This window comes from Phocoena sinus, chromosome X, assembly GCF_008692025.1.
Source record: "Phocoena sinus isolate mPhoSin1 chromosome X, mPhoSin1.pri, whole genome shotgun sequence".
In the NCBI taxonomy this organism is placed as follows: Eukaryota; Metazoa; Chordata; class Mammalia; order Artiodactyla; family Phocoenidae; genus Phocoena; species Phocoena sinus.
This window is the reverse complement of record NC_045784.1, coordinates 105730477-105757285: the sequence shown is the minus strand read 5'-3', so window position 1 is coordinate 105757285 and position 26809 is coordinate 105730477. Positions and strand designations below refer to the sequence as shown.

The 26809-nt window shown below is 40.1% G+C and overlaps 1 protein-coding gene across 1 annotated transcript in view; it reads left to right on the top strand.

Moving 5' to 3' along the window:
* TENM1 (teneurin transmembrane protein 1) overlaps nucleotides 1-26809 on the top strand; it is a 608552-nt gene that overhangs the window by 499060 nt on the left and 82683 nt on the right. The window contains exons 22-23 of the mRNA XM_032620244.1: nucleotides 7022-7042; nucleotides 12217-12449. Of these exons, the coding sequence (XP_032476135.1) occupies nucleotides 7022-7042; nucleotides 12217-12449 (254 nt within the window). The remainder of the gene's footprint in view (nucleotides 1-7021; nucleotides 7043-12216; nucleotides 12450-26809) is intronic.

Genomic DNA, 26809 nt, shown 5'->3' with positions numbered 1-26809 from the left:
TGGGGAAATCTTCTAGTCCCAAGCCCCCATCCATTTTTCACATTAATTCACTCCAGTTTTAATACATTTCTTAATTATAATTGCAAACGCTGTCATAGAGAACAAAGCTGTTAAATCCCTTGACTGATAAAAAAATAGGTTGTAAAATTAAGATCTTATAAAGATAAAGCACATCTACAGAGTCTAGAGAGGTACTGATTCATAGCACCCTGCCCTAATCAAATGTTCATGTACCTCGGGACGTCATACCTCACCGGGATTTGTCGTTACAAGCACTATATCCCTTTGGGCACCTACTTACCGGAAAGTCAATAAGGAAGGCCAAGATGGCTGTATGCCTGGATTTGCAAATGTTTTATACAACATTCTATGTTGTTTTCAAAATCCTAGGGAAGTTCTGTCCACCTGATGCCGAACATGGGTGGAGCACTGATCCATTCACCATCTGAATATTTCCAGGCATGCAGATCTTGGCCATCGGGTAGACAGAGACCTTGTCTTGCTGACCCTATATAGCCAACCCTATAAAACCTATATAGCTAGCCCCTATATAGCTAACTCCTCAGGGGAAGAAACCATAGGATTATCTATAAAAACAAAAAAGAAAACCCAGCTAAATTTAGTCCTTTCCGTTGTAATTTAAATGCAAATTTACCTAAGGTGGAGCAATTGTCATTCATCAAGGAGATTCTCCCTCGTCAAGGATCCTTAACAGTTCACAAATTTGAATTTTAGTCCAAAGTACCTTATGACCTTCAACACAAAGTCATTTGAAGACTAAAGTAGAATAACTTGGACCCTAATTGCAGTGATTTTCTCAGTATAAAGGAAAATTCACTTCTGATGGCGTGAAGTATTTTCCAATCCCTCTATTCCTTCTTACTCCAAAACACTGCTCTCTCTCACTGTCACAGCTCTTCAAATGCATAGGCGAGTGCACACCATGAGCTCATACATCCAGGCTCTCACTTAGCCTGAGTCTCCCTAGCTGGCTCTTCTGAGCTGACTTCCTGTAGAGCAATTCTTCCTAACATTCTTTTTTTCTGTACGCGGGCCTCTCACTGTTGTGGCCTCTCCCGTTGCGGAGCACAGGCTCCGGACGCGCAGGCTCAGCGGCCATGGCTCACGGGCCCAGCCGCTCCGCCGCATGTGGGATCTTCCCGGACCGGGGCACGAACCTGTGTCCCCTGCATCGGCAGGCCGACTCTCAACCGCTGCGCCACCAGGGAAGCCCCCTAACATTCTTTTTTAAAATTCTCAGATTTTTTGGAGAATCTATTGTATGTTATGTGCCTTCTCCCCAGAAAAAAAATTCACAAAAAATTCAGGGGTCACATATTTTCCCTCTCCCCACATTCCCCCCCTCCTGTGGATGAAGCCCTTTCATAGACTCATGGTTAAGATTCCCTGCATTAGGTTCAAGAAGAAAAAAATAGTTCTTCCTCCTCTACTCCGACACTCCTCTGACTGGCCATCGGAGAAATAAGCTGATTCTATATATATATATATGATCATTTTGACCTAATGAACAGGTAACTCCCTATTTGACTGCAGTCAATACCATCCACCCAGTCTGTGACAGCAAACATTATCTGTCATGTTTACTCAGAAACTAATATAGCTCTTATTAGGTTCACTTTTTTAAAAAAAGTATCTATCCTGATCGGTAGCCTATACTGTACACATTGCATCTTTCACATACAATTGGTGAATTTTTATATTTGCTTTGTAACTTTTCCAGGCTTAAACTTCCTGGGGAGAAATAAGTTGATATAAGGGGCTTTGCTAGCTTAACAACCATAATGTTCATTGACTTCTACTGTAGATAGACAGAAACTTCATTTTGTACCAGTTTTTGGTTGATGTTAAAATCAGTTAATTTAATTGCCCCCCTCCAGTCCATATTAGTCATTTTATTTGGTTGAGTCATCTGTTTCCTTGGAAACACAGACTATATATAGTCATTATGTTATTAGTTGCATTTAAAGCTGTGAATGAAAGAGCAATATCGTCAACAAGTTGTTACAGAAAGGGATACAGAACATTCTAGATCTTCACTCTCTGTCAGGTTATTCATTATATAACTTAACTACTCTGTTTTCTACTTTTCTGTCTATAAAATTGGCTTCACGTTAATATTTGAGCATCCTCTTACATGTCTTTTACGGTTTAACTTGTTTTAAGATCCACAGATGTGTACTTCTCAGCCCAGAGTTGGATGACATTTTGAGAGGACATAAAGCTTGCTCCTACTGGATGTCCTTCTAGATTTCCTTCTCTTTCATCCTCTTGTTCCATTTTGGGCCACATTGAACAATTCCAGATGCCCCTTGACATTTCAAAGATTAGAAGACTATATAGATTTTTCCTCTCAGCTCTACCGATCCAAACTGTCCCCAATTGAGTTTCTTTCATCTGAGCTCAAAAATAATTTCATTTTCATTGTTGGATGATCATTTATTTCCTCAAGCTGATCCCCCATTGGCTGAATGGGGAGGGTAAGGAAAAGTCAGTTATGTGATCATTATTAGCAACATGCCAAGAGCAACAATATTATTTCTTGTTATTTAAGTATATAGTATCCCTTTGCCTGTTTACTGCAGATGTCATCTGCACATATACATCTTAGTGCTTCCTTCCAATGAGAAATTGAGATAAAATAATAAAGAAGGGAAGCTTATAAGATCATGCAATTAAACCCGAGGGAGTCTCAAAAATACATTCTGTGAAGATTTTTTTTTTAAGATAGATTTATTTCCATATGAGATAGTTTAGGCCTAGGTGTCCCTAGTGACTTGCTTCTCGTGTTAAAATTTTAAACACACACACATATTTCAGTAACACAAAAGTGGTATCACAGATTTGTGAGCTTAGCGATAGAAAGAGTCCATGGAGGTATCTGGTACAACGTAGTGCCCACTGCATCCCTGACGGTTGATCATCTCTACTTTGTTTGATCCTTTTCAATAACAGAAAACTTACGTATCTCTCTAGACAGTCCACTGCATCTTTGGAATGCTCTGTTGAAAATTCTTCCTTACATTGTCTTCATGAAACATCCACTCAGTAGTGGCAAATGTTAACATCTGAAGCACAGAAGCCACTTCCCTCGTTTACCTGAGAAACTTTCACAAGTGTAAAGACAGATTACCATAGGTTCCTGAGCTTTCTCTTCTTCATTCTCTACATCCCCAAGTCCTTCAACTATTTCTCATCAATTAATGGCTCTGTTTCCTCTTCCTTTGATTATGGCCTCAGGATCATTTTTCAGTTTTCTAAAACTTACATGGATAGTTATGTAAGTAAAAACAGGAGACACCATGTCAAGTGCTTTGCAAGAATTTTTTGAACATGTTTCCTGAACTTTAGCATTAGACAAAATAGTTGTCTGAAAATCAGGAGATCCCATCTTCACACACGTAACACCTTTCACATACACGAGATCAAAGTGCTTTATTAGCAAGTAGCAGAATTAACCTCATGCTGTTATTCTTCAAGATGCTGTTATTCTCCAGATATTTATTTTGTCCTTTCATTAAAAATGAAAGAAAGAAAAAACAATAAGAGCCTGGCAGATGCTTCTTGGTACCTTGAGTAATTTGGACTTGACAAATGTCAATGTGACATGAACATTTCTCTTGAGATGTTACTGTTTCTTTTACAGTGACTGGTGAATATTTCCTACATTGTTCTCAGGACTCAACTCCTGTCATTGACTAGGTATTGAGTAGAACTGGAATAGCACCCATTTAGGGGCAGTTAGCATGCTGAGGGGCATACGGAATGTGGACTGTGAGGGCTCTGAAAATATCTGAGAAATGACCAAGAACCTTCCTCTTGTCAGCAGCGCTGGAGCTACAAAGACAGAAACAAACTACACGTAGATGAAATAGGTGGTTACCTTCCCAGTGTGATCTCATGTATTAGCATTGACACTCAAAGGCTCCCTTTACGTCACCCCAAAACATCTTCGCTGGCCTTCCACAGTGCCCCAATTTCCACTCGAAGAAATGTGTTCCTCTGAGTTGAGACATTGCCTCTCCAAGAGTCCCCAACACAGGAACCTGTGTTAGAATGACCCATCAAGCTAAAATCATCATTAATCCCTGGGCATGGATTCGTTTGTGAGACTGCTTTTCAAACGAACGGCTAGCTGAAAGCAGGACCCTAAACACAAGACAGGTAAGTTGAGATAAGGCCAAGGGACAGAGCCAGAGAATGAGGACAGTCTTAGATGAGGGTTTGCTGAAGTTGGAAGATCTAAGAAGTCAACGAGTGGCAGGAGTGGGAACTCGGTCTTCAAAGGAAGACTACCATGGGACGATGAGCAGGCGGGGAAGTTCGTTCTTTGACTTCAGATATTTCTGGCTACGTATGAGGGAAGAAGCTGAAAACAGCATGAAGAACAAGCAAAGTGCTGCAACCAACACAGAGCAGGCCAGGCAAACTCTCATGACGACTGGTCACGAGACAGCACCTCCGAAGTTGGCATGTCCCTTTTTTCTCCATCCCCCACCTCACTGGATATACAAAGAATAGGTCAGAAATGATGCTAAGTGAAAGAAACCAGACACAAAAGGATACGTATTATATGATTCTGTCCATACGAAATGTCCAGAATAAGCAAATCCATAGAGGCAGAAAGCAGATTAATGGTTGCCTGGGGCTGGGGGAGCTGGGGAAATGGGGAACGACTGCTGACGGACACGGGGTTTCCTCATGGGATGATGAAAATGTTCTGGAATTCAGTGATAGTGATGGTTGCACAACTCTAAGGATGTACTGGAAACTGCTGAATTGCACTTTTTAGAAGCGTGAATTTTATGGTTTGTGAATTATATCTCAATAAAAAGTTTTTAATTAAAAAAGAACAGACAACCCTTTTAATCATGTAGGTCCTGAACAAAATCAAAGATCTACTTAAAGGTCCTACCATCAGGAGCATTTCTTGCTCTAAAAAGATTTGCCATTCCACTCCTTTGTCCGAACTCACCGCAAGCCTCAAGTCAGTCGGTTGCCAGGTGGTGATGCCCGCTGATGGGCCCAGGCACTTGTGAAGCGCTCACACGCTGACACCTCAGCATGCAGTCCATTGCCAGCTAGACAGCAGACCGACTTTGGTGGTGGCTCAATCCTAAATCTTTAACTAAAAGTAATTCTGGGACAGAACAAGGTCACACACTGGAAATAAACTCCGTCATCTTCACTTCCTCCCTCTGAGATGCTAACGAGAGAAGCTGTTCTGCATAATATGGGACATCTTTCCAAATTCACAGTGACATTATTGGCAGGATCAGAAGAAGCTGCAAGAAACTCAGACCGTCCACCTCCCCACACCTTGCCATCACCTAAGAATTTCAGAACCCTTTGTAGCCACACAAATGGTTCTGTACCATGAGACTCTGTGGTAGACGAAACCATGCTTTAATGAGATCCTTTTAGTATTTTTATAACTCAGCTTCCTTCAGGAAGATCAACCCTGTAATGGTGATTAGAGCCAGCCTCAAGCACACTCAGCCTGTAATTTAGAGACCATGAAAACAAGCAAGTGTCTGAAGACAAAAAAACTCAAAGAGGTTCAGATGTCTGGGGCCAGATTTCTAATCACATCTCCCCACCCTTACCTTTTGATCTTTTGTGTCAACCTGGGGGATACCCACCCTTTTGAGGTGGCCCCATGAAACAGAAAAGTCAGTGGATCCTCACCATAACCCAACTAGTAAAATCCCAGAAAGATTCTCTTTAAAAAGACTTGAATCAGTAGTTGCAGATGGCTTCAAAAGAAATCATTTTGTATCTTTCCTTCTTTCCTGATGTTCCAAAGAATAAGAACATTTTCTAGTTTAGATAAAAAGATTTGTTATCTTCATATTTTTCAAAATGACATAAGGGCCAGGTTTAAAAGGATTTTAAAATTTAAATGACTGTATTGCACAGATGATTATAGCCTTTTAATTCTGGGTAGATTTGACCCAAAGTCAGGCCTGTCCACGGACTGCGCTCCCGGGGTGAGAAGACCCATACCAGGTCCCAGAGTGAAATAGCCTAGGCAGTGCCCTGTGCCAAGAGGCTTACAGATCAGGGGCTCCCCAAAGCGTTCTGCTGCTTCTGACATAGTTCTGTTTTGCCCACCCCAGTTGCCCCCTTGGTGCATGGATAACTGGACAACACAAGGCCCTAGGAGTTTGATGTAAATGGTGTTTTATTGAAGCTATTTTGAGGCAGCAGTTTTGATGCCAGGGACATTCTATCATGGTCGAAGAGAAAACTTTTATACTTTCAATTTGTTAAATTGTTTAATATTGCTAAATAATGTGCTAATGTTCACAAGACATGTCCCTGTCTTACCTCTGCAATCATGTAAGTGGCTTAAAGTTGGGTTTGGGATGTCTGTTGCACGCAAGACTTGATAATGAAAGAGTTTGCATTTTGATAAAGTGGCTTTCAAAATAACTAATAAGAACCTGCTGTATTAAAAAATAAATAAAATTCAAAAAAACAGAAAAACAAAATAGAGCCTAGAACAGTCAGACCCTTTGCAGTGGCTGCTTCTTCAAAACCTAGCCTAGTGGTTCTTAAACCTTATTCTGCATCAGAATCACCACCTGAGTTTGTTCAAGATGGAATTCCTGGGAATTCCACTCCCACTTCAAGATCCTGATGCATATGACTGGGGAGAGCCCCAGGAAACTGCATATGTGGCAAGAACCCAACCGATTCCAATGAAAACGGTCCCGGTCCCAGTGAACTTTGAAAAAACTGCCTTAGAGCTTTGCCCACCCACCAAACAGGATATTCAGTCACCTTGACACCATTTTAGGAGGAGCAGCCTGGAGGGACTGGGTCCACATCTGGAGGGATTGGCTTGCACATCTAAGTGATCCCTGTGGAGTCCCTCTAATAGCCACAAGCTGAGTTAGGAATTGAATAGGTGTGTCTGGTTAAGTTTGGCTTGTTGAATGACACTGATGACTCTCTGTTTGCTTTTACTTGCCACTCGTGGATACCTTGTGCACCCTAGAAACAGAGATACCAGACATAGGTAAGCAAATCACGTGGGTGGCTACCTAATGCCCCTTCTTGCCTAAGACGCCACCTCCTAATAATGTGCTAACAGGGAAACTTCTTAAGTAAGGTTAAAGGCATAATGTGAACATGAACTTGGAAGTTATAACTCAGGTAAGTGTCTTCCAAAAGGAGAGAGCTCCACTAAGTGGGAATTTGCTGGAGGATCAAAATATACCAAAAAGAAAACAAGATAAGTGAAAGCTGGCCGTTCAGTACTTCATGGGAAAGCAAAACTTTCAGGCTTATGTTTTCCTTAGGTGATATCACAAGTGAGTCTGTAAGTTCAAATAGATTCGATGTTTTCAAGTTGCAGGTAGAGAGAGAGGTAGCACAGCAATCTTCCTGTAGTTGACGTGTGTATTAAGAGAGAGTGCCCATGATGACCTTCTTGAATAAGATTTTTCCATTTTCCTCTTATGTGACCTCATGGTTTCTATTTTATCCCACCAAAAAAATAATAAACTTTAAACTGACCATTTACTGACAAGGGCACGTAACTCGGAAATTAGTCATAATGAGTGTTTGTATTCAATTTGTTTATGCATTACACTTGTCAAAACTGTTCTAAATTACCTGAAATTGCAAAGGAGAAAATTGAATTTGTTCACTTTCAAATGCCAATTGTCATCAAAATGGCGCTGGTAGGGTTTGTAATTTGGATTTTGTTTGGGAGATGCCACTTCCTAAATACCAGTGCACAAGATCAGCCTTGCTACTTTGGCATAACTGATTCCTTAAGCAAATTAAATTGGTTATCAAATTGCTTTCTGGTAAAATGTTGCCCAGTATTAATTATAAGCATTAATTGCCCATTTAACAATCTGTGTGATTTTAACTAGCATGAATGAAGGGATCTTTGCTAAGTTGAAGGGCATTGCTTGAATATAAAACGAACCAGAAGGTGACAATAAGTGTAACACTGAAGTTGTAAGAGAAATCTTCACGTATCTCAAATTGCAATACGCGTTTAGACACAAGAGATTAGAACAAATTGGAATGTAGTCCAGTGGTTTTTCTTTCTCAGGTTTGGCATGTTTCCACAAAGTAGAAAGAAACAATCTCAAAAGAGCTGACATGCACTTGGGAAATGGCATGAAGTGGCAAGAAATTACATCTCAATATAGGAGACCTTCCTGACTGTTGGCTGTCAAGAAAATAACCATCAGGTTTGAATTTGGTGCGTTGGGCTGTTCTATTTTCTAAAGGCCAGTGTGCAAAGTTTGAGAACAGCCTCGCTGAGCAACATAGTTAGAAGAAGACAGTTACGCTGATTTTTTTTTTTTTTTTTTTGCCACTTTCAGAACAAGACTATTCTTGTAGGTATTTATTTTGCATACACAGTCACATATGATCTAATCTAATATTAGTCCAAGCACAGGCTTGTTGGTGACCTTGGACGAGCCTTCTATGTGTCTGGGTTTCCCCAGCTGAGGTTTGAGAAGAATGATAATTCCAACTTCCCTCACAGGCACATAGGGGATATTCAATAATAAATGAATGGAATGCATTCCAAAGTGCTTTTGTGCAAATAACATTTCTCTTGGAAAAATAGCCTATGGACTTCTCCTAAACAAAACATGATTGATCTGGCTCAGTTGAAACTTCCACAGACTGGCTACCAAAGTATTGAAGGTTGTTTCAGGGAAGGGTTGTGACTCCTTCTGTATTCTAGAAAGATCTAAGGGCACTGGAAAAATTTTATTCTGAAGGCAAAAAGTGCAAGTAAATATGTCAAAACTTTTACTCAAACCCCTATTTAAGCAGTCTTTGCTACAGAGATGCTTTGTCTGATATGACTGCCAAATCAATTCTGGAATCTGTTGGGACCCTTTACAGTTTATTTACAGCAGCTGTCATGGTGGTTCCAGGGTTGAAGATGTCCCTGGAATCTACCGGATTCTCTTATTTGATGAAGGTAAGTAGAAAAAAATCAAGTATTCCGATTGGATTTGATTTTTTTCCAATTAAAACCATAAACTGGGTCTCAAATCAGTATTTGCCAGCCTTACTATCATTAATATAAATATGCTTAGAGGGCAAATGCAATTACAAATACAATCAGGAACATGCCAGTCCTTAAGAGTATCTTAATTATTCTAATGACCTTCTCCCCTCCATTTTGCTTGGCTAAGTAGCCAAGGCCCGAACTCCGCTATGTCTTAGTTAATTTCATGTCCTACAGTTTAGTTCAGCACTTCCTGAACTTCAACCCTGTCAGACCCTCTGTTGGCACTGAGGTAGAGAGCGGAATAAGGTTCTTGCCTGCAAAGAGTTCACAGTGTATCTGGAGAGAGAGAGATGTGGAAAAAATAGTGCTTACACCCAGCACTCAGATCTCAGTTTCTAATACCATTCTTCAATGAAAGGAACCAGGGGTCCTTGGAGAAATGATTCGTTCCAGTCCTGGAGCAGGGATTATACAAGATGAGCCTGCAACATCTTGTACTTCCAGAAAGTAAGGAAGTGCTCAAAAAAAAACAAAACGCACCGACATTGATGGGGGTTTATGAGGGGCACATAAGCCCACAGAAAGAGCTCCCAGTGGCTAAAGCTGGAACAATTTGAGCAACAAAATAAAGTCACTTTGGAGTTTAATGCAAAGTATAAAGCAAATATCCATGAGTCCATACTGATATAAATAAATGGTTGAGTTCATAAATAAATGGAGGAGAAAAGATAAGGTTCTCATGCAGAAGAATTCCAAATAATTTATGTAGCTACTCGACCCTCAAGGAGGTGGAGTATAACTCCCTACTCCTTAAGTGTTGCCTTGGCAGAATGACTTCCTTCCAAAGAATGCAATGTGGAAAGTAAGAGAGAAAGTAAATTTGCAGAGGAGAAACTTGACAAACACTACCTCAGCCAGGCGATCGAGGTCAACATCAACAGTAAGTCATGTTGATATTACTACCCTTGATTTGATTTGATGAGAATGGCACTTTACCCTTGTGGTCTTCCTCCCCAAAACCTGTAATCGCTGTCTAACTATGAGAAAAAAGAAAAATCAGACAACGTTGCCGTGGGGGCATCCTACAAAATGTCTGACCTGTACTCCTTAAAACTATCAGGGTCATCAAAAACAAGGGAAGTCTAAGAAACTGTCACAACCCAGGGGAGCCTAAGGAGACGAAGACTAAATATAACTTGGTATCCTAGGTGGAATCCTGAAACAGAAAAAGGATATTAATTAAAAACTAAGGAAATATGAGTAAAGTGTGGACTTCATAATTTAAAGCAATAATGCTAATACAATGTGATAGCTGCTGCTAGGTCACGTGTCCCTCCTATCTGCTCATTTCTCTCCCTTTCTACCTCTGTTGTAACACTTGGATTTATGACAGTCATAGCCTATTTACTGATCTGACTCCCCCACTAGACTGTGAGTTTCACACAGCGAGGGGCTGTATTGGGCACACAGGTAGGTCTCCAGACCATAGCACAGTTCCTTGGCACGTTGTTTGCACTTTGTAAGTACTTCTGAATGACTTGATGAATAAATCCACGATACAGAAATGGTATTACCAAGCAAGGAGTGCAGCTGAGAGATGTCAGGACTAATGACGGTGGAGATAAAGAGAAGTGGGCAGATTGGAAAAGCGTTTAGGAGGTAGAATTTTTTTTTAATGATGTTTTACTGGATATGGGGAATGGCGGAAAGAAGGAGCGGTAAAGAACGGCTTCTGGTTTCTGGCTTGGACCACTGGGTGTGAGGCAGAGTGCTGTGCAGTGAGCACGTTAGAGATAAGACAAGATTACTCTCCTCCAAGCTCTCACGGTTTACTGGGGCATACCAATACATTTTTTAAAAAGTAATATGATGTGTGATCCCCGAGAACAGAGGTAAGCATAGTGCAAATAACCGAGCCTAGACATTTCCGGAAGGCTTTCTTCAGAAGATGATGCCTGAGTAAAGCCTTAAAAGGTTAAAGAGAATTAATTACTAAGTGAAGAAAGGAATGCGCACCACACTAAGGAACATTTAAAAGTTTGTACAGTTTTTAAAGATGGGAACCAAATGATCAGAATAACCCTGGAGTCAGTATGGGGGAAAAATGGATTTAAGATTTCAAAAACACCTCCTATGGGCAGGACTATAGAAAATATTCCAGGCCACAGATGATAAGAGTTAGAACTAATGTGATAGCAGGAGGGACAAAGCTTCTGAAAGCTTGTTTTCAGGCACAATTAGGCACAGTGTGGAGAGAAAAGGGGAGAGTAAGGGTTAGACTTCCATGTTGGGAGCTTGGATGATATCAGCAGTACATAAACCTTAAGTTCAAGCAAAATGTCCCCCAAACCAAAGTTCCTGCAGCTATTGGAAAAATGATATTAGGAATAGTCAAAACTAATGAATGAGCTCAGCCATGTATGCAGATAAAAATAACACAAGATCCTATGTAAAATATGTAACTGAAGAGTTTCAGGAATACCAAAATCCAATCAAGGTAACTTGAGTGTCACCTTTTAGAGGTATGGATGATTGTAATTATAACCAAAACCAGGTCAAATATGATCACTTCTATTATATCCTGAAAAAGAAAAAGTGTATTAGAGAAGTACAGTGGTCAGCTAACAAAAGGAAGCTTGGAGTGGAAGAGTATCTCCAGCACAGCCCTCCCTAAGACACACTCCTCACTTTTTGTACATGCCTTTCAATTTCCAGCGGGACCCTGGGAGGACAGTAGTGACTGCAAGTGAAGCAGGAAGCCCAGAAGACAAGAAGTAGGTTTTTGAAGGATGGGGAAGGCAGGAAGAGAATAACTTCTGTTTTGGATTTGTTGAGTTTGAGGTGACTTAGACATCCAGGTAGTCATCTAGTAGGTAATTGGAGAACTGAGGGGGGTATGAAAGGTATGTATGAGAAAAAGGATCTCCTGGGATTTTCTATCTTCTGCTTCTTTCTCTACCCCCAAATGGACGGTATTGGAATATCAGGAACATTACAGGTTAGCAGTACGCACTGAATTATTTTTTAATCCCAGACCCATTACCAGAAAAACAAAGAGGTACCTATCGCCTCGGTACATAAGGAAGATACATTAATTCTTTTATCTCTTAAGAGAATTTTCCATTTGTGACAAAAGGCAGACCCCAGGGAGTGTATGCTGAACAAATTGCTTTGAATAACTTTACTTTTCTCTTCCTTAGCACAAGTCCTGCTCACAAATACTATCTGGCTATGGACCCTGTGTCTGAATCACTTTATCTATCAGACACCAATACCCGAAAAGTCTACAAGTTGAGATCTCTCGTGGAAACAAAAGACTTGTCCAAGAATTTTGAAGTGGTGGCAGGAACAGGAGATCAGTGCCTTCCCTTTGACCAGAGTCACTGTGGAGATGGAGGGAGAGCATCGGAAGCTTCACTGAACAGCCCTCGAGGTAAAAATAAAAAATCCTTTGGTTATCTAAAGGTTTCATTTGACTTCGCAGAATCCTAAGATTGTTACCACACTGTAGTCCATCCGTCCCAACGTACCTCTGACAGACATCATCTCTGAAGTCTATCTCGGAAGATAGGCACACCCAGGACTAATTTTTAGCCAATATGCATTAGTATAGTCATAACTGTTATTAAAATATTGGAATGCTTCTTTTCTGGTTGATAAATAGTTAAAGCCCAGAACCCTCTGCCTCCCGGACACCCCAGCCTCTCCCCGTGATCTCCTTCCTGGAAACTCCCAATAGTTCAACAACTAAAGGGTTAACTCCTGGCCAGCAAAGAGCCTCCAGGAGGAAGGCTTTAGCACTGTGGCCTGCACTGGTTTGGGGATCAGGTCTGTGCCACCTTCTACCGCTTTCAAATATATTGAGTATCTCACAGACTTTAGACACTCCTGGCTTTTCCTTAACAACCAACCTTTAATGAATCTATCTTCCATTAATTTATCTAAATCATTCTTGAAGCTATTTATATTTTCAATTTATATTACCCCTAGTATAACAAATTCCTTTTTTTTTGGCCTTCTGTAAGAGCTCAGCCTTACTGTTATTTTTTTCTAAATTCAGCTTCTCAACCTTAAAGGGCCAACCCTCAATTCTGTTGCCTGGGATTTGTAAATAAACGTGTTCTCCCAGTCAGCTTCATGATTTTATAGACTTGGATCATATTCCCATCTTAGGCCACTAAGCTGAAGGGTAGTCAACTTTTAAATCTGTCGTCATATATCATCCACCCTATCTCCTTAATTATTTAATCATTCTTCTCTGTTCCTTCTCCAAGATGTGTGTATGTGTGCTTTTATTTCAGCAGGTTTTATGAAGTATTCATTGTAGTGGGTTTTAAGAACCCAATGTGTTTTTTCTTTTTAACTATTACACAAATAATACACAATTGTTGCAGAAAAATTAGAAAAGAGAGAACACAAAAAATGTCTGTAATTGAGGTCACGCATAATCCTACCACATCTAGAAAACCACTGTTAACATTTTAGTGTATATCCTTCTAGACTTTTTTCTATGCATATCATATATTTTATTCTCTAATAATGGAATCATATTATAGAATGCTGTTCTGTAATCTGCTTTTCATACATAATGTATTATGAACACCTTTCCATGCTGAAAAATATAGTGAGGTCAATGTGTTTAATTTGTTAGATGGTCAACTTACTATTTCAAATATTAAGAGGTTACTCTTTAGCTATTTGACATTTGCCGTATGGGGATTAAATTTCAACTACAGTCGGAGTTTAAAGCCGTCCCTTTCTTCAACGCCATACTCAAGGCATGTGTCTTTCATAAAGCCCCTCTGGCTAACCCAGCCCATTAAATCTGAATTTCTTTAAGAGTGTCTCCACTACCCAATTAGCACCTGATTATATTTTGCCTTCTTTTACTTTCCAGTCCTTTCATGAATGGAGTGTTTTTTATTACCAAAGTGAGCTGCTTGAGATGAGAAACTATATCTAATATTTCTTTTGACTCTTCCCCACCTCCTCAGCAATATCTTGCACAGTGTGAGATCCACTACACATGCTTCTTGTGTAATTGACCAATTAGGTAACTCTTACCCATACCCAAGTATTCCTAAGAGGAATTTCAATGGCACTTAAAGGGGATGGCCTTTTTTCCCTAAGGGAACATAAGCGTCCCCACCCATAAGTATCATGGTAAAGTGTTTGGGAATGTTTCTTTTTTCCTCTTGTACCTGTGCTCCATCCTTACACATAGTAGGTCCGCAATATATATTTGATGCGTGAATGCATAACTCAGGTGCAACATATAATCAGCTCATCTTTCAAGGAAATACGTCAGGCTGGGTCCCACCTTTTACACAGGTTTAAAACGCTTACAGGTATTATAAGGATTTCTGCATGAGAAATAGGGAGGACTCAAGCTTGTATTGTGCCTGAAATTGACACCCTCCTGAGTTGCTGCTGGTGTGAAAACCACTCATCTCACCTACCACATTCAACCTGCCACACAGAGGATGAATGTCAGCTTTTCCAAATAAAGCAAATAATTGGTTCACTGCAGCTCTGCTTTTTTTTTTTTTTTTTGGCTTGGAAAGCAGCAATAATAGAGTCCTGATGAGCAGGATTTACATGAACTCTGGAAACGTCAGTAATGAGAGTGTCAAAATTTATATATGTATTAAAGTTAACATGAAACTAAGTTTTTCTTCTTGTCATAGCTAGTAGCGCATTTTCCTTTGGCTTGACTTACGCAACCTTCTATCTGAGCGTGGCTTTTACAGTAATCTGGTACAGTATTCATCCCAAAGCAGTAAGGGGCCCTAAGAACAGCTGGCCGAGTCTTCAGACAGCTGAATGTCTAATCCATCCAAGACAGCTTTCACATAATGTACTAAAGCTGCTGTTGGCAACATCTGCTCTGATCCAGTGAGTGAATGAGGATGTTTAAAGGGAGGGAATGTGTGACTCACACTAAGTGTCCATCACACCTCCTTCAACCATATTCACAGTGTTTGAGGACCCTGTCAGTGATCTTCGAAATCACTCAGAATGCTGGTCAGAACACTGAGGTGCCTAGCTAGGGCACCTATCTCCACACTGAATCTAGATAGCACTTACCCTTGGCAGTGAATCAGAAGTGAGGTTCTCATTATATGGAATGCTGCAGGGCAATTTCGTAGACTTCCGTAGAGGAAGGAAATATGCAGGAAGTCATCAGGGCACGGTGGGCATATTGAGAGGAGAGTATTGCTAATTGCTAATTATGTCTTTGAGGTTCTCCTGCAGGTTCTTTATCTCTCAAGAAAGCCCAGTTTGTTTGTGTTTTGGCTTTACAGCTACCATGAACATCAGCTCCTTCATCCCTCCCCCTTAGAAGACAGCAGATGTTTAATGGATTTCTTGAAGGAGAGGTTTGATTTTTCTCTCCACCTAGAAGCTAATAAAGAAAAGCTGTAGATCAGTAGAAAATGGAAATGTACATCTAGGGAGTATCATTTCTAGGTTAGGAAAGAGAGCTCGCTCTAAGACTTTAACAAGCAACATATTGCAATTACAGGCAGGCTCTCCAGCATGTCCTTAATTATGCAAGGTAAGTCAAATAAATGTTAATCTGCAAGACAGCTAATTTATTTTCTGAATCTATTCTAAAAATAGGATGAAATAAAATTTGCTTTTGAGATCATTTGTCCTAACATTGGAATAAATTATCAAATGGGATTAAAACCAGTCAGCAAAAGGTCAGAAAAAAAAAAAAAAAAGGTCAGAAGCCATGGGATTTTTTTTTTGAGAAATGGCGGCAAATTGTGATGAATTTTGGGTTAGGGAGCCTAGGCTTTCATGTTCCATCCATGTAATGCCACTGTTTCTTGGAAAGTCATCGTACCTCCCTGAACGCTGAAATAGACTTAATGATGCCATTGACTAGTTTTGTTACATTGGACTAGTCATACACACTGGGTCCTGAGATTGCTCAGTTGTAAACTGAAGGGCTTGGGATGATCTCCCTCCCAGCTCTAATGTATTAAAATAACCATAGCTCTAACTTACTTAGTGTCTACTGTGTGCTGTACACTGTGTTCGATATTTTACACAGGGTATCTCTAATCTTCACAATTCACAAGGTAAATAGTATTATCCCCATTGTAAAGATGAGGAGATAGAGGCTCAGGTACCTTAAGAAATTTATCTAGGGTCAGACAGTTTACAGATAACAGTGGAATTCAAACCAGGTCTACCTGACTCCAAAACCCATGAGGTGGGGTGGGGGGTGAGGTAGCCATCCCTTCAGCTAAAATCCATGATCTCTGTTGGCTTCTCTAGGAGGGTAGGAAATAGTGGAAAATGCTTTTCAATCTAATGACATGTATTCAGTGAAAACAAAATATTTTTATTTGGAAGATGAATGACTTTCAGTCCAGTTTCCTTTTCCTATTAAAACTATTCCTCTGATTTTTCTGACCCGATAGTATACCCATAGTGCACTCCATAGCATTTGCATAATCTGTAAATGGAATTGTTCAAATAAATCTCCAGGAAACATTGTCACATCTCTTTGGAAGATTCTGCAGTTAGCAACTTCAACTTTTTCTTAAGAGATGGAGTCAGGAAACCTTAACTTCATTAAACTGACCGCAACTGGTAGCTAAAAAGTGTGTTTAAAGGAAAAATGGAAGTACCCCTGAATAGAGTTTTATATAAGATAGCCCCTGGGTACTTCTCCTGGGAAGAAGTCTTTATCTGATCCAGTTTTACACACTTTGATTTGAATCCCAGTAAAGAGAAACATTTGCCATTTTACTCATCAGTACTTCAATGTAATGGGGCAAGGAAAAAAGTTTAGCAAAGAAGTTGATGGTGTGCTAATCCCTGGCATTGTATATGAGTTTGAACTGACTTTGCAAGATGCTTTTAAAACATGCATGGCTGATGTAGTTGAAACTTAGGCTCCATTTATTATTTTTACTGCAACGTTCTTTAATACTACAGAGAACTCAAACTAATGAGTCATGTAATAGATGACCAAGTACTTAAGCAGAATGTGAAATGCTACTAGGTGGAGATATAAAATAAAATTTGTGACAAGCTGAATACATTTATTTTTTTTAAGTAGCTACAGAGGGTGAAGGAGCGACTGGACAGGATGAAATTAATCAATGACTTAATTTGGTTTTCTTGGACCTCACCAAGGAGTATATTTCTATTTTCATGTGCATCTTTAAGCATAACTGACCTCAGAACTCAGCAGGAATTGGGCAGTATCCCCAGAAATGCAAACAGCCCTGGAGCCACTCCCAAGGAGGGAAATGATCCTTAAATCTTGATGGCTTCCGAAAGTGTTTTTAGGTTGTTCATGACACTAATCACACAGGAGTTCCTTTAACTTCATTGGCAATTAAGAAAGCTGGGTATGATAAAGTCTAGACAAAAGCAATCTGTTTTTGTCCCTACCCAGATCTATGCGAGGCACATCCTGAAGCTCTGCTGATTCCCCTGGTATCTAAGTGCTATTTTGAAAGGCTAAACTTGGGGTTAGTGGAAAGATGGTAAAACTCTCATCAGTGACATCTTGTTCATGTAACTGGTATCTATGAGGGGGAGAGTATAGTGCACAAACACACATGAGAATGTTCCTTTGGTTCTACTATGCAACTAAGGTGCAGTAAGACTTTTCCTAAATTCCTTTAGTACATGATCCATTATGGTGACATAACCATTTGGATTGGCACCAGGGCCAGCCCTCACCAAAATTACAGGCAAGCTGCAGCACGAGTAAAATGAATGGTATATTTGGGAAACTATAAATAATCCAGTATTATTAAAGTAAACATATTTGAGGGTAGTAGGAGCAGGGCCAGAATCAGAAGTTTGCATTTTGTCCTGTAGGCAAAAGATTTGAAGCAGGAAAGTGACATGATCACTTGATGGATGCATTCTTGATAGATTGTTTTGTGACAGGGTAAATGCACAGGAGCAAGGCTGGGGCAAAGAAATCATAGGGAATGCTAATATTTATAGGGTAGGCAATGGAAGAGCATCTAGTGAAAGAGACAGAGAGGAAATCTTCACAAGAAAAGGAAGTGAACAAAGAAAGCTTGGTATCCAGGAAGCCAAGGGAATCCTTTGTTTCAAGAAGGTGTGAAAAACAATATCAGATGTCACACATTTGTAGCCATTGGATGAGGCAACGAGGAGCTCATTGGTGACCCTGCCTCTGGTGGTCTGAATGGTGGTAGAGGTGGAAGCCGGATTTCAGGCATTTGATGAGCCAGTGAGAGGTGAGGAAGTAAATACGATTAGTGAAGATCATTCTTCTGAGAGGCTTGGATGTGAAAGACAGAGTGATAAGTAGTAAGAGGACAAGGCGCTCAGGGGAGGCTTTTTCTGTGGGAGACATGGCAATGATGATAGGTAAATGGGAAGATACAGGAGACAGAGGATAAATGATGAAACCAGATCTTGAGGAAACTGGAGCAGGCCTTGAATGGGAGGGGAGATTGCAGAGACCATCCTAAGATAATGTGTAGGTGTAAGGCTGAGAACTTTGTAGATAGAAGGTGCTAGAAAGTTGATGGTACTCCATTCTGATAGCCTCAGTGTTCTAGAGAAGTGCGTCTATTCTGCTAAAAATGAGGAAGTACAGTTAGGCCTTGAGGTATGTGAGAATGGTTCGGAAACACCACTTAGTGAGGTCAGCTTTTTGGGTAAGATCAACATTCTACCACCCATGCCAAATTCCCCGCTCAGTGTCAAGACATTTCTTGTGAGAACTTTCCTCCCACATCCTTGTCCTAGAATCAGAGGCATCTTGAGAAAAATATGTTTGACAAAGCCTTAGAATTCAGGCAAAATATTTGTTCCTTATTACTCGGTGATCCTGTGCTGTTTCCACTCCTGGGTATTTCCTTCCTAAACTATGTTATTGGTCTCTCAGTTTACGGTAGCTACACTTGATGACTTAGTACCTGTGATGCAACCAGAATGAGAGCTTAACTTGTTATTTGCACAGTTGGTCTAATGCATCTGCTTATGAATAGTCAAAAGATTTAGACCTTACATTATGTCAGCAGCTGGAATCTGAGAACCTTTCTGCCTTTTCTGTCACAATCCTAAAGCCATAAGCTTTTGGTGGAGAAGTCAGACAAAAGGAAGGCACTTACATCTAGCCTTGGCTAATTGGTCCAGGTCATATCCATGGTTAATACGGCGGAACTTGTGTTAAGTTCATTCAGGTTTTATAAAGCCACAAGTACATCATTAAATGACTTTTTCTTCTGCATTTATTTTAATTTTCATGCATGTATAGCATTCTAGCAAACAGATAATACTTTAGAGGCCAGATACCATGAGAGATAAGTGCCCAGGTTCTGGAGTCAAACAACTGGATGCAAATTCCAGATCCACCACTCATTAAATGTGTGACCTTGTGTAAGTCACCTAACTTCCCTGAGCTTCAGCTTCCTCATCTATGAAGTTAGAATAAGAGTAATAGTGCCTACATGAGAGTGTTTGGTAATGCAGGTGAAGTGCATTGTAAAGCACAGTGCCCAGCCTGTGGGGTGTACACATTAAGTGTTACCTGCCATTATGATCAGGCTTGCTGTTTGGTTGCTAATACTAATGCTGCTTATAATAGTGACCCAAGCGTGGAACAAGTTACTTTTAAAGGAGGCAAGTTCCAAATTGTCCAAGGAGACTTGGTCATTTCTAGGGTAGAATGGTGCCACAAAAGAAGCAGGAGTCAAGGTAGGATGGGATTCGAGTATTACATGTGATTTGATTAGCTGATCCCTCCCGACCTTGAGATGCAGTAACTCTAGTGCTGGGTCTTTCCAACATGTTGTATTTTGAGGAGCCCCCCCACCAAGACCCATGTAACCAAAATAATTCCCTTAGCAGCCTACCATTAAATTCATTCCATGAGGGTTTTCTTCAGATGTGAACTTCAGTGTTGAATGCAGGATAATGCCTAGGAGAGCAACACATTAATTCCTCATTAAAACACTTTATGGGGGCTTTAAGGACATGTAGCACAGGATGGATGTGTTTGGAGAGGTGAGATCGCTGGAGGGGGACAAGCCAAGGTGGCAACTACTCCAGGTAGCATGAGGAAGGGCAGTGCTAGGTATCGGGCAGAAGGGCAGCAAAGTGGAGAGAGATGGGAGAATGACGATGATATACTTCTCTGCAGTATTGTCTAGAATGAAACTGCAACCCCTACAAATCAGGACAGACAGAATGGGATTATGATTCTTCCTCTTTTTATTTGAGATCACTAGCCCCCAAAACTTTCCTTATCACAGCTCGTCAGTGTCACATCACCTCAGCTGATTAAAAAAAGAACCCCCTCTCCATCAAACAAAAATGACAGGGATCACACACTAACAGACTGCAAATCACTAAAATCATATTTTGAGTGGTGTATTATGGTAACCTATAAATAACTAATTGCGTAAAATTGCTTTAGTAGTTTCTAGATGGCAGCTTTAATTAAAAGCACCAGAGACATTTAGAAGTTTAGAAATGGATGGCATGTAATTTGCCCTTTTACCAACCATAAAATGGTAATTAAGGAATTTGACTCACTTCTTCCTATTAAAAGTTTTATGAGAATAGCAAGTTCCTTCTAAATACAGTTTCTCTTCAGCAGAAGGTAGTACGTTTGCTCTATCAGTCTTCTCCAGCAGGGTAAGATGTTTTAATGTACAAATTCTTCAGAAGTTAATTAGGAAATTTCTTTCAATGCAAAATGTTTGTTTTTAAGGTTCTAAAACATGAAACTGTATTAGAGCTAAAGCTTTGATCGTGGCCCCATATTGCTCCACCATCAGTACAAGATGGCCCAGTAATTTCAAGTTTACCAAATGCATGGAGCTGACTGTAAAATCAAAGAAATGAGGAAGTCATTTCCTGGTGAGTCTAGCATGCTTTGCTGATTCTTGAAGGAATCTGAAATCCACCGTGGGTTGACTTCCCGGGGAACCAAGAATATTCGCTCCACAACAGAGGAGTCATCAGAAGATGTTTTTAGCTTCATTGATCCTCCAGCCATACTGGATGAATTAGTAGAGTGTAAAACTCAAACAACATGAAGCAAACCTAGATAACTAAGGGAATCCATTATTTTAACATCATCACAGGCTAAAACACAGCTGGAAATGGAGTCAGGAAGCCCATTTTTATTTTATAGTTGATCAATTAATTGCGTTTTTTGGCCATTTCAGACCAAGGATTAGAGATGGCACAACAGAGGGTATTTAGACCAGCATTTTGAAGGTACTAATGACTTAAGTTATATGCACACAAGACAACTGCTAAGTTTTTTTTTTTTAAGTCAAGCAGATTCTCAAGTGAACTGAATCTAACTAAGCAACAAACTAGCAGTAAAGGAGAGGCTGTTTGAAATGTCACCTCTTCATTCCCTCTTTCAAGGACTCCCCTGGCTAACTCTGAGCCCCCTCCCTGCAGCCCTCAGCCTGTCTTCCCGAGATAGAAATCCAGCCTTTCCCTTCCCTCTCCCCTAGTCAGAGCTGTGTGGGCATACAGTGGTGTATGCTACAGGGAGACTGGACAGTGCGAAGAATATTTTATCCTGACGTTGTTAACAATTTCCAGTGAATGGGGATAGTAAACACAGTCCTGTTATTCATCAGTTTTATTATTGTTTTTAATATTCCTATCAAAAATGCACTCCCCTCCTTGTCTGCACCCAGAAGAGACCATTCCCCTAGCCCCCAAACCTGCAGGTATAAGGAAAATACTCACAAAATAATATTCAGTGGAAAGTTCAGGATACAAAACTATGTACTGTATACTGCTACATCTGTAAGGGGGCAGGGGTGGTATATATGTACAGAGAAAAGAAATTGAGAGGAAGTTTATCTAAATGTTAGCAATGGGACTTTCCTGGCGGTCCAGTGGTTAAGACTCCACGCTTCCAATACAGGGGGCATGGGTTCAATCCCTGGTCGGGGAACTAAGAGCCAACACGCTGTGCGGCATGGCCAAAAAATTTTTTAAATAAAATAAAATAAATAAAGTAAATGTTAGCGATGATAATTGCTGCATAAGGAATTTTGAGTGATTTGCCTTTGTTCTCTTTAATTTTCTGAGCATTTGTTATTTTTCTAATGCAACAAAAGACAAAGCATATTATTTTAAAACACACACGCATTCTGTCCTGTCCTATGACCGACCTCTGAGGACCCAGGTCTCTTTGCTTTCATAAATGACAGCTCTCCAGAAAGGGTCTCATAGTACTGCTGGTTGCCAATGGGTTGCTCTCATCTGAGCATGTTACTGGAGACCTGCTGGAGGGGCTATACCATCAGCCAAGGAAAAAAGCTCAGTGGAAGACCTTGAAGGCATCCTGGCAGGCCCGTAGTAAAAGACATTTTAATTATATTTATTAGTTTTTAAGAAAGAGAAATATAAAGAATACAAATTAAAATGGCCTATAATCTCACCATCTAGATAAGCCCCGTTGATATTGAAAGATAAAAATATGGAAGTAATATATGTCTGTGGTTTGGAAGTCAGAACTCTGTAGAAAAGCACAGAAAGAAAACTCTAGGCTTCTTTACCACAAACACACACACCCCAGTCCCTCTCTCTAAGGTAACCAGTGTTAACAGTTTCTTGCGATTCCTTTGAGACCTCTATATGTATTTTTCTCTTACATAAAAGGAATCATATCATATACATTACTCTTCACCCTCCTTCTTTCATTTGATTATATTTCTTGAAGATCTTTCCATAAAAGCATGTATACATCTGCCTCTGTTTTTAAGAGATGTATGATATTACAACATATGGACATACCATAATTTATTAAGTAATTTGCTTCTTGATTGATGTTGTTTTTTTTTAAATCCTTTATCAGTGTAGCACTGCATTGAACAACCTAATTCACGTGTTTTGGAACACTTTTGTGAGTATATACACCGGATTAATTTTCGGCAGTAGTAGATATTACCAAATTGCCCTCCCAAAAGATTGGACACATTTACACCAATAGCGTGTAAGGATGCCCATTTTGCCATACCCTCAGCCACACTGAGTATCATTAAACCTCTTAATATATGCCCATCTGATCGGTGGAAAATGGTATCTCATAGCTTGTAGCTTTAATTTGAGTTTCTTTAATTTTAGGTGAAGAGGAGTGTCATTTCATATCTGTTGTGACCACGTGTATTTCTTTTCCAGTAAACTCACTTTCATATCCTCTGCCAGTTTTTCTACTGAGCCGTTGATCTTTCTCCTTTGAAAATTAAGAAAAGCATCCTTTTGTCTCTCCTATGTGTTGCAAATATTTTCCAAGTTTGTCATTTCTTTTAACAGTGTAGAAGTTTTCTAACTTTATTTGGTCAGATTTAGCAATATATGTCCTTAAGGTCTCTAAAGTTTGTGTCCTTCTAGAAAAGCCTTCCTGTAGTAAAGGTACTTTTAAGGCAAGTGGGCAGGCCTTTCAATGACCTTTAAATCGTACTCTTTGTGTTTCCCATTTGGGCCCCGTGAAATCTGGAAAACTTAGGAAGTGTTTAGAGTAGTTAAAACCAGAGACTTTGGAATCAGGCAGGTAAGAATGAGTTCGAATTTATTACTAACATCTCTGAGCCACTGTTTTCTCATCTGTAAGATGGAGACAGTGCTCCTACCTTCCTTGTAGGGTTATAGAGGATAAAATGACACAACGTGGGTTAAGCCAGTGCTTGGCACAGATCAAGTACTAAATAAAGTATGATGATAAGAAGGAGGATAAGTAAATAATTTTTTTGTTGTTTTGTTTTTTTGTTGTTGTTTTTTGCGGTACGCGGGCCTCTCACTGTTGTGGCCTCTCCTGTTGCGGAGCACAGGCTCCGGACGCGCAGGCTCAGTGGCCATGGCGCATGGGCCCAGCCGCTCCGTGGCATGTGGGATCTTCCCAGACTGGAGCACGAACCCGTGTCCCCTGCATCGGCAGACGGACTCTCAACCACTGCGCCACCAGGGAAGCCCAATAATTTTTTAAACTAATATTAACTGGATTGTTTTCAAGACTAGTAGTAAACATTTTGTTTTCAAAATTGTTTTACTGTATTCAAATTCTCTTCTGTCAAACTTTGTTGATTGTATATGTGCTTACCTCTGAGGAGGGAAGGGAGAAGGGAACAGAGATAAAGACATGGGTTTTGGCTGTATTCATAACGTTTTCTCTTTTTCTTAAGAGCTATATGAAACAAATGTTAACACCTATTAAATTAGGGTGGTAGATGCATGGCAGTGTGTAATGATTTTCTGAGTTGTCGACCATTTGAAATCTTTCATAATTTAAAAAAAATGTTAAGTCAGAAATAGGGTTTAGAAAACAACTTGCAAATTTATACCTGAAAATTCCATTTTAAAAAGTGTTTGTTTTAAAAAAGGCTTTCAGTCATACAGAGACAGTGTTCAAAATATTTAACAACCTTTAAAGCACAGGAACCAACATATCAGAACACACACCAGCTTTGGCCCTGGAGTAGGGTCTTCAGGGACCCCTACAGTGGCCAGTATTAATCCCTTATTTTCTGAACTGATTGGATGTGAGTGAGGCTCTTCCATTAGCTGCAGAGCTCACCAACACATCTAGTGTGTGTCCATATGTGGAGTTCCCTAAATGGCTGACACTGAACTTCCTTAATATTAAAGAGCCTTGATATAATGAGTCAGCTTTATCATTGACCAAAGAAAGTCACTGTTCCCTTGGGAGTGAGTCCTGGGCCATTTAAAGTTTCTCTCTGAGGAATCAAAGGCTTAATAACTGAAATGTGAGGCTGTCTTTAAGCCCCAAATATCAAAGCCTAGCCAGGAAGCTGCAGTGTTTTTTGCTCTATTTTTCTTCCAGTTTCATTTACTAGCTATTCCATTTGGTCTTTCAAAAGGCTTGTTAGACTGTATAATAGGTTTTTGGGGAAAGGAAGGTGGGTAGGTGCCCCATTTTACCAGTATCTGCTCAGGAAAGAAAGCTGATTACAGCAGTAATTTCCCTTAGAAGGCAGGAATCATTCCTCATTGTGAAAGGCGTCTCTAACCCAAGGAAACTGAAGCCATGGTAATGGATTGATAGGTCTGCTTTGTCCTCCTCCCCACTACCACCCCCCAGTCAAAAACCCATCAGAATGGCTTCTGCCAAGACTATCTACTTTGGTTTCTATAATCTTTTCTCTGTGTTCTCTTGAACAAAGTAAAACCAGAACTGTAGGCAGTCAACTGCCCCAGCCCTACCTTAGGGCTTGAGGTCCCTCAAAAGGTGCCTCCCACTTTTCCCAGAGTGGTGAAACTGGGGGCATCTCTGGGGAGAGCGGTCTGAAGAAGGGCTACTTTTACATCTTCTGATTTTAGCCTATTAGGCTTGAAACTTTTGAGAACCCAGAGATCAACACTTAGTGCCCTCAAAACCTTTCTTTATGTGGTTGTGTGTGTGAGGGGGTGTTCATTTTTGTTTGTTTGTTTGGGTTTTTTTAGTTATGCTGGGCACTATTTTATTTCCCAAGTATATCTGGTCTAGTTTTAACAGCATGTCTTTATTCAAATAATCTATTTGAATGTTTAAAAAAAAATTAGTCAATTAACACATGACCAAAACCACTGCCTTCTGAATTGGCCCTAAATTGATATCTTCCTGGTTCCTGGAAATGCTGAATATATTTTGAACAGTTGAATTAAGGAACCATTGCAGCTGCAAAATGTTATCTAGCAGTATCTGTAAATGCCTGTTTCCTTTTGTTTTACCTTCTTTATTAGACTTGCTGGCTGTTATTAATTTGTTTTTTTCTAATTGCTCAAATTGTTCTCTTTCTAATATAGAGCTTAGTCATTTATTATTCTATAAACACATAAAGCACTTCTGTATGGCAGGAACTACGCTAAATGCTGTCATCACACACTGCAACCATCTCTTGTTACAACAAAGATCTCCTGGTTATCAAGCAGGTGTCCAGAGGTGCCATCATCTTAACTAATACTTTCAACATATTTAACTGGTGTCAATGAGACACTAGTGTCAATGACCCACTATACTATTTATAAGACTCCCACTGGTTTTAGCTACTCTGTCAGACCCATGTCATGCTCCTGGTATATCTTATTAGAAAAAGAACCATGTTCACTGACCTTCAGTGTTTTGTTGAGCTTTACAAGCAGCAGACAATCTGGTCTGCATTGGGAAATTTGGAAATTATAAGTGCAGTAAAAAGGCTTGATCCCTGCCTGTGAGTGAAATATGATCTGGTTAGGGAATGAAGGGAGAAATCGTCAGAGGAAACAGTAATCACAACAGTAAGGTTGTGTGATATAAACTGTAAGCACTCGAGGCGCTTAGAGAATGGGGAGCTGGTTGGGATTTGGAGAAAAGGAGAGAGGGAAATGAGCAGAAAGGGGAAGATGTGGAAGAAAGGAAAGGAATCTGAAAAAGGACTGACACGTGGGTAAAGAAAAACTGGGAACTAGATTCTAACCTCTCTTCCTGGTAGGTTAAGTGAATTCAAAAAGGAATGAGATCAAAGAACAAGGCAAAGAAGTAAGGGTAGGGCAGTGGAGAACAAAGAGGCCACCTAAGTGGGAAGTGAATGACCCAGCTCCTCCTACGAAGGCTGGGGTGGTCTTGAAATGGGTTGGTTAAAATGGCCCTATCTCAGTATGTAAAATGCATTCTTGAGTCTAGTCAAAAAGCCTCACACTCTTAGTTACAGGCCACGCTTTAGATTTGCAACTTAATTATGTATACCTGATGTGATCCTCATTCCTAGCCACTTATATCGGTGGAATAACACATCTCTTCTAAGAGGCTCAGATTTCTACCATCAG